General features: G+C 39.1%; 1 protein-coding gene across 1 annotated transcript; it reads right to left on the reverse strand.

Annotated features, from left to right (window-relative positions):
- Window positions 1-359: 359 nt before the first annotated feature.
- On the reverse strand, window positions 360-5,110 carry LOC146169826 (uncharacterized). Its single transcript, XM_083387490.1, has 12 exons — window positions 5,098-5,110; window positions 3,281-3,518; window positions 2,713-2,964; window positions 2,424-2,642; window positions 2,217-2,359; window positions 1,998-2,147; window positions 1,602-1,836; window positions 1,296-1,476; window positions 1,124-1,227; window positions 899-1,055; window positions 626-836; window positions 360-481 (listed from the first exon to the last, which is right to left on the reverse strand). Exons 1-12 carry the CDS (start codon window positions 5,108-5,110, stop codon window positions 360-362), a joined length of 2,025 nt encoding a protein of 674 aa, XP_083243616.1.
- Between the last annotated feature and the right edge of the window lie 4,201 nt (window positions 5,111-9,311).

The following is a 9,311-nucleotide window of genomic DNA, read 5'->3' on the forward strand; positions in this document are numbered from 1 at the left end:
ATTGCACAATAGCGCTTTTTGATGAACGCGTAAAATTGCTAACTGCAGCCCCACTTAAATTCAAGGGTAGCCAAAATAACGAGCAAGCGTGTAGTACAGTTTAGCAAAATTGGTTTCAATGATCTCCCTGGTCTATAACTGCAGCTGTTACAGCTATGTGTTGAAGCAATAAGTGGCAAGGTAGTCTAGCCATTTAAAAAATGCTTGCATAAACCTACATAATACGCAACTAGGGGCAACAGTAAGACAACATTTGTTTTTTAAGATTTATTTTGGGAGCAAAATAACTAAAGCGAAGCACACGCAAGAAGCAACCGCAACTTTTGAGGTTGCAAGCTTAAGCTCGAAAGAAATGCACATCAACGAATGTCTTTCGGTTTTGAAGAAGAGGTGTAAAGTCGACGAATCAGCAGAACCATCGCTATGACGAGGCAAGCCATCAGGATCGCCAGGACAGCGAAAACCGATAAAGTGGTGAAATCTAAAACAAAACAGTTTGAATATATGAAGTATATGTTTAGTTACCAAAGTCTAATATATTAGGCAAATAATGAAATCGTTTTTTCTAAACGCAACGTACTAAATACTGCTGGTTCCGTGGTTGGCTTCTGAAGTGGAGGTTTACTGGACAGTGGCGCAACAAGATTTTCTGTAGCGTTGGGACGCGGTATGACGTCAATGATTGCGTCATCGGCGAGGAAGGCAACTTGCCCTTGTCCCATTTCACGATCGATTAGAAAGATGGGTCCGATCGTGATGGGTTCTGCGTTCACCGAGGACACGGATCGACGTTTACGTGAAGCACAAGTCGGGACCGTGTTGCCATTTGGACAAGTCTGTAAATACACAATACTAGTTTTATTTGGGGCAAACAAAATGGGGTATAAGATTTACTTACCGCTGAAGCGGTTTGGAGACACATCTTCAGGTGGACGTGGATGAAAATTTCGCTGCACACTTTACTGCGAGGAAGCCGGAATGACATGCAGAGATGCTTCGGTGATGCTGGACTTCCCAGTTGCGCCACTAATGCCGTTCCGTGCTCTGTCGGGCAACTAGAAATAATAAAGAGCCGTTAGTGAAGACACAAGTAACGAGTGGCTTTTAATCGGAAGATTCTTACCCATCTTCCAAAAGGTCAAAGGCTTCTGTTTGTTGCGGTTGGTTTTCCAGAGATTCGGAGCAGGATACGGTGGTGTGCAATAGTGTAGCTGTTCCTTCGTTTACCTGTGAAAATGCAAAAAGCAACTGGTAGACCGTGTTATTCGTTCAATACTCAGCAACACGACAATTACGTTGGTTGAACGACTGGTGACGTCGAATCCGAAGTGGATGATCTGACCCACAGTGAAGACTGCGGACTTCTGGACAGCGAACTGCTGGGGACAGGGCTGGCCACATGTGGACACCTTGCAAATGCTCGGGGTCACTTCGTACTGGATTTGATCGAAAACAAGTCCCCGAATCGGTTGAACGCTGAAAAGAAAGAACAACGTGTTACCAAAACAATGGTCGTAATTATAGGAATGCAGAACCGCATTAAAATTTGCTGGCGGCACCGTTTGTTAAATAATATAGTAAGAGAATCTTGATCAACTCACGTTGGTTTGAGCGAAGTGTAGATCACATACTCGTCGTTGTACTTGCACTGCAATCGGACGACGGGAAAGGGCATGTCATAACCTACGCCCTGACCGAAGTTCTTGTTGAGCCAGAGCTCGTTTGTGAAGACAACCATGTCGCCTCCGTCCGGGCCGCGTTCAGTTCCAACAGTTGTTCCACACTGGGTGAAGGGATGGGATACCGTGATGCGGTAAGTGCCGTCGACAAGACGAGCTGGACAAGAAGTTTATTAAATTACTTTAACCAGGACAGAAGTGTATATATTAAATTGCTTAAACCACTTTAGTTGTGGAAACAGCTATTGCACAAAAATGTTATTAAATTGGTAAATCTTTGTAGATGATGACCTCCAATCTTACCAAGTTAATACTTACCCTGGCACCCTGTGGAGGATTTGCCAACACCGTCGGCCGATGGCGACATGAAGAGGATGCTGTTCCGTTGATCCGCGTCAAACTCGTTGTAGAAGCGCGGCGACACTTCGACCACGATCTCATCTGCAGAGCATCTTATTTCTGGTATAGCTGGAAAAACAAAATGTTTGTTTAGGTGAGTTAGTTTAATGTTCTAGTTGGTGGCGTCTGGAAACTTACGAATATCGCAAAGTCTTCCGAGAAAGCCTTGATCTGTAACACAAACATATCCTCCTTCGTGTTTGCACGACAGTGTACACTTGCAGTCGCCCTGGCAGGGGTCGGGCTCGCAAACGGCGGAGGGGGGTTCGACCCGGGTGCATCTGTAGAGAATACAGCAATAGTGGAAAGGTGTTCGTGTTTTTGTTACTCGCGGCAAAAGCCTACCTATAGCTTGTCCCAACAGCTTGGCAATTCTGGCCCTCCGGACAAACGTTATTTTTGCATGGATCCACTACATCCGAGCATCTGTTGCCCGAGTATGTAGGTGGGCATTCGCAAGATGGGCTATTGCCCAGCAGAGTACAAGCGCCACCGTTTAAGCAGTAACCGGTGCATGGACTGGTAAGACAGCGTTGTCCAGTGTAAGGAAATTGACAGGAGCATCTAAAAGTGATAATTATTTTTATTGTTGTAAAGCCGTTTCATTAAATGGGAGTACACAACTTTTTTCTACCTGAAGCTGCTTCCTTGTGGAATACAGGTTCCTCCATTAGCGCAATCAACCAAAGCACATGGATTGGGTGGTAGGGTTGTTCTTGGGGGATATTGGCAACGTCGGCCAATGTAAGATCCGACGCAGGTGCAAGGAGCAAAGGAACCAGACAGAGAACATCGTCCGCCGTTTAGGCAATATCCTGGATAGCAGCCGTTGTTTGTGGCGGTGTCTGTGCAAATATGACCGGAGAAACCAGGCATGCAGTTGCATCTGTGGAAAAAAACGGGTGCTTGTTTTTGAACAATTCCCTTTGGTTAGGAACAACACTGGCTTTTTCTATTTAATGTACTCACCTATTATTGACGCACGTCCCTCCGTTTTTGCACGGCAAGTACATGCAGGCGGTCGCCGGGAGAAAGCAGTTTGGGTAGTTTCTTAAAATAGTTACATAATAATAGAACTTATAGCTTGTAGCGGGCGCCAAAGAACAACTAACCACTTTAGGGTATCCGTACAAGATTTTCAAGACCCTAGGCCACTTTCATGCGCTTCACTATAAATAGGGTTGTCAGGAGATATTACTTACAAATACATTGTACACAGCTCTCCAGCTGGGCAGGTCTCGCTTGGCGGGCAGTTCAGAATCGCGCGGATGGATACATCAAGCGCTTCAAGGTCCTCAGATTCATCCGCGTAGGTGTCCATCATGTCGCCACCTTCATCATGATAAACGTACTCATCTGCGGATTTGTTCTCCTCGTTCAAAACTCCAGGGAACAGAACGCTTTTGATAAGCATCGGCTCTCCAGAAACCTCCCCTTGAACTGCATTGAAAACAAAACATATTTCACTGCATGGAAATAGGACCATGTAAGGCAGTGCTTAAAACTTTTAGTTTTGTTCACCCCTTGCATCTAACTCTCAGATTTCATTCACCCTGGTTTCCTGATATGATAAATCTCGTCTATGTATACCGAAACAGGTTAAACACCCGGATTATCCGCCCTGCTCGCAAGCTATTATGTCTGACGGCTATTAAGCCATTATTTTCCCTTTTTTTTTCCCTATTTTATTCACCCTAGGGTGAACCATTCACCTGATAAGAAACACTGATATAAAGGACAAAGTCGTTAACTATGGGGACCAAGCAAAGTGCTAGCGGCCATCTGTCAATTGAAAAGCCCAGGTTTTACTATATTTATAAAATCCCTCAATTAACAACAATTTTTTAAAGTTGTCTTAAATCAATTTACTTACCAGTAGTCAAATTGAAAAGCAGGAAAATGAAACCGAAAAAACATCTGAAAATAATTGGGTGGTTATATATAAACACATTTAATTAAAGTAAAATAACGTTACATTAAATAGCAGGATGGCAGATATATTTCAAACTGAACCCCAAACATTAAAGAAACCAAGAACTTAAAATAATGATATTATAAATAAAGTTAATACTTACATGAAATGTATGTGCTCCATAACAGAAAGTAAAGACAAACAAAATTAACAGCAAAGTAACTGACAGCTCCACGAGAAACAAAAAATGCAACCACGTTTTGCAACGCAGGCCATTTTAAAGGCACCTTTGTAATAATTAAGCAATTTAAAGCGAAAAACGCTGATTGCGCATAGCCGAAGAAAGATCGTTCAATTATGAGTTTCGAATGCGGAGGTAAAAAATTCTTTTGACTTCTCAAAGCCTTAGGCCATTTTAGACTTACTGTTTAGATAAAAATAGAAACACGTTTAAAAGGACGTATAAGTATCACTTTGTTTAGTGTTCCAGAAATACTGTTGCATAGCATTATGTCTTTATAAAGCTAATTAAGTAGCTTTTGTTGCACAGATATATTTTATTATAATGTGTGTTTTGTGTGTTTCACATGGTGTTTTATTGTACAGGTACCTTCACCCAATTTTCTTATTCTTAAGTCTTACACTTTTTACGAGTTTGAACTTTTATATTTCTTTTTATTCTTTCTTAACTTTTTATTCGTTTGTTATACACATAAAGACTACAGTAATTTCATTTCAAACTCGCACTTTTTACTTGCACTTTTCGTGGTGGCTGTGATCCATGGGTATATTCAGTGACGGGCCGAAAATTTATTTTCGGGACGTATCTTGTTTGTGCCGCTATTATTTTTTGGTTTCCTATGGGTTCCTATGGTTTCCTATGGCATGTTTCAGACCAATTTTTGTCCGAAGCTTTATAGAAAAAGTATACATCGTAGAACCTTCAAACTTTTTAGACATGGCGTAGAATGGTGTGTAGGTGCTTTGTAGAAGTTTATGAGACTGCACCCCAAGGGGCCTTTGCTTGGGGGGGCAAAAACCTGAAATGTTGCGTTTTGGCTCTTTGTAGCTAACGACTGCCATCTAGCAGCAGAAAAACTTTCATACCGAATTCGTTCATACTCGCTTGCTTTGTCCAGCGTGTGAAGTGACGAAGCGACTCGACGCCTGCTGCGCTTTATTGTCCCGCGCGTGAGACTTTCATTGTGCGAAGTGGCTCGTCCAAAACTGGGTCGTGCGACTTGCATTTTAAAAAGAGGCTTCTCTTTAGTAAAATTACTTAATGCTCTTCAGAAACAACTTATTTTACTGCCGCAAATTTAAATGCGAAATCTGGTGGCAACTCCAATCCAACATATCAACACCAGGCCTACACAACTTAAAATTGTGTGTGGATATGTTGGATTGGAGTAACATACTATACAGGGGCAAATAGCAAATATTCTCCAAATACGATTTTTCCAATATTCTCCAAATCGTATTTCATCGTATTGTCGCGGTAATACACAAAGAGGTAAGGCCGTGAATAAAGTTTCACCCATCGTACAATTAACGGAGGGAAGCATTGCGAGTAGGGATGTTCAAAGCAGAATATCGGCGACGCATTTATAATGCTTGCTTTAAATGCGGCTTCAGCATTTTTTCGGGCAACCAATTACTTTGCGATAAGCTTCGCCTAATAATCAAGTGTCAATAGGGTGTATTTACCGCCGCAAATTTAAATGAAAATCTTAAGGCAGTGTACGCCTTCTCTGTTAGCACCTGTTGTGCAATTGCTCTAACCAACATACCAACATCAGGCCTAAACAACTAGCAAAACTTTGGATTTAATAGTTTGCGTATTAGGCACATAATAGTGTGTTTCATATTGTTTGAAACTACAGATTTAAAGTCTGTTTTAACAGTGATTGCTCGGACCAAGCCATGGTAAAAATTTACCGAGTAAAAGTTTGCAAAAGTATAGCAAATCATAGGCGTTAAACCATTTTAAGTCTTTAGGAGAATGATAATATTTGCTTTTAAAACACGTATAAGCTGGCCAAAATGTAATAAAATGGCCAAACACATTATCTACGTAAATTATATTTATCAAATATATGTTTCGATCATTTCCCAAAATCTACGCCATATTTGAACCCCTTTCGCATCAAAGGCATAAGTTAAGTGGGAAATATTTCGGCCCATATCTGTTTTTGCTTGCAGAAACAAGTTAAGGAAAATGAAGATTTGTTCAACGTTGAAACGTCTTACTTATTTTCCCTTTGCGTCTAATTCAAGCTAAATTTCAAAATAAATACAAAAAAACACACATCTAGGTCAAAAATTTGCCAGGAATTTAAGATTGGGAAGCAAAAACGGAACAATTACACTAAAAGTTTTTTGGAAATACAAATATTGAAAATTGCAACACTGATTGCAAAACAACAAATAGCCAAGCCAAAGAGCACAGTTATTTACACTTACAGTATTAATCCTAAGCCGTTTGCTTGTAAATTGGAGTTAATAAACATAATTGTGTCGTCACAGTGCTGCATTTGGTTTCAATGGTTTGATTTAAAGAATTTTTTGTGTACAATTTGGGATTTTTGAGATTGTAGAGAAGGTGGTGATTTGAAAAGCTGTTGAAAAAGTGATTATATAATACGAAAAGCGATTGTTTGCTCTGTGCTGCCATAAAGTGGCTCCTGGTGCGTTAACTATGAATTTACAGGTTAGAAAGGAACTTCTGCAGAAGGAAAGCAGCATCGGTGCTGTTCACGGGTACAAGGTGGTCAACAAATATTTAGGAGGTGGGGCCACAGGTAGAGTATTCTTGGCTCAACCTACTAAGGACAAGATCAGGTCAACCGAGAAGTTGAAGTTGGTGCAAAAGAAAAATGAGACGCTAAAGGTTGGTTAATATTTATTGTTCTGTTGGTCAGCAAACAGAAAGAAATGTAAGCCTTCATTAATTAAAACTGAAGAAATAAGAAAACAATAAGAAATTAAATAGAGAAAAGTTTAATTTGTTTGTTTTACACTAATTTAACTTGTAATCTTGTTAAAAATAGTTTTTTTGTATTAAATAGGTTCAATTCTATAGCATGATGTATAGCCATTTTTTCATAAATTTCCATTTTTAAGCACCTTAGGTTTTGTTGCCATGGTTATGATCACGTGATTAGATTTCAGTCAAATTACATTTTTCTCTCAGTCTGGGTTTTTGCCTTTGTGACGTAATACTAGACTGATATTTATACTTGCGGTCTGGAGTAACTACAAATAGTGCTTGGTTTAATTATAAACTCTTACAGCTCGAAATATTAATTAGATAGTTTCATTTTTTAAATATATCTTAACACTGTTGGGTAAATACAATTTGAAAAAAACAATTGTGTAAACAAACTTTATAAGAATCATTTTTAATGGAGAAATGTACTTCATACTTTTAGGTTGCAATCAAAATATTTTATGCGGATGTTGGAGTGAATCGTATTGGAGGTTTTACCAGATACCTACCAACTGAAGTAGCAAACTGCAACAAGTGTTTTGGTGTTTCCAACATAGTATGTACCGTACTAATAAATCAAGGTTTTGATTGTGTCTACAATATATATGTAACCTAGGAATAAAACTTGTGTGAAGGATATGTTGCTGGACGTGTTCGTGTCATGCAAGAGAATATTTCTTGTTTTCGAGTATGCGACCAAAGGCGATTTGACCAAAACATTTCTTGAATACATTTCTACCAAACAATCAGGAAATCGCTACATGGAGGAAGATTGAGCTCGTCGTTATTTTTGGCAAATTGCAAGAGGTGTTCAGCAATTGCACAGGAAAACATTGCGCACAGGTATGACATAACTTTTTAAGATAATATATTATAGCCAGTGGTGAAGGTAAGCCAACTTTTAGCTAATGGCTGGTAAAAAATTTACTATTCTGTGTTTAGCGTTTGTTTATTTAGTTTCTTTGAAACGATTTTAGGCTATCTGTTGTGTCATTCAGACATCAAAAGGCCGTTAAGCGTGATAACCGTTTTGGCATACGACAGAAGTTGTCGCAACCTTTTATCACACTTAATCCTACAAACTTACACACATTTTAGTTTTAGAGGGTAGAGCAAGATTTTTACCAAAAAATAGAAAAATAAATGATTTTTTTATATAGGGATCATATTTTTAAACATAAAATGTATGGTCTTATCTGCGTAGGCCTATTACCAACGCTAAGTTTGTCATGTATTTTATATATTTAAAGAAAGTTTCATTTTACAACAAGGCCTTGACTTGGAATTGATTTGCTCTGATAATGACTTACTTTGTAAAGTATAACGTATTTTAAAAACTTAACTGGGACTTCAGGCATTGTAAAACAGGGAGTCAAACCGTTTGACTTTTTCAGTACAGTTCGGGTTTCAGGGATATTTTGAGAATACGGTTCAGTTCAGGTTTCGGTTCAGAGTATTTCGAAAGTTCCGGTTCAGCTCTGGTTCGACCATTGCTATTTCAAACCGGTTTATGAAGTTAAGGTTAAGATATTCTTTTTTAATTATTCGGTTCAGTTCCGGTTCGGCTTTTTAAAATTTCACAAAAACCCGAAATCGGTAATAAAGTTTCGGTTCGGTTGCGGTTCGATTCTCTGTTTTAAAATGACTTGTTTACAACACTGCACACATCCCATTATAAGTTCTACTTAACCTACTAATAACATTGCATCAACGTCGTATTCCAATTTCGACATGTTGACTTGCTTCGTCATAGCGATGGTTGCGCTTATTCTTCTACTTCACACTTTTTTTTAAATAGGTCACTTCCTGCGTGTTTTTCGCTTGTCTTGTCAGATGCTAGCTAAACTGGGTTTGTAGAGGCTGATAGAAATTGCTTCGGGGTGCTGTTATATAGTGTCGAGCACAAACTTAGCTATTTTCCGCCATGATTGAATCCGACTTTATTTGTTGAGGTTGCCTGTTCCAACTGCTTAGCCACAGCAACGTATTAAACGCATCTGTGTTTATTAATTAACAACTGAACGGCAACCAACTTACATGAATAGCGTAAAGTCCAGTACCAACGGTCAGCATATTAACCGTGTTACATTATGTTAGCTGAGTGAGTTGTGCCATAATGACATCGACTTGTACCGAAACATGCTGCAAACGACTTTACTGGCACTCTTTCATTTGATGAATTGTGTTTTGACGTCCTGACGTTTTGGTTTTACTTTGTCCTGGCGTTTTGGTTTAAAAATAAAAAGACTTTTTTTTGCATCTATTCATTTAAAAAGGCTAACTGAATTAATAGCTGACTAAAGAACGTTTATTTACTTAATCGCCATTAAAC

The sequence above is a fragment of the Ascidiella aspersa genome, chromosome 1 (assembly GCF_963924565.1).
Source record: "Ascidiella aspersa chromosome 1, kaAscAspe10.2, whole genome shotgun sequence".
NCBI lineage: Eukaryota > Metazoa > Chordata > Ascidiacea > Phlebobranchia > Ascidiidae > Ascidiella > Ascidiella aspersa.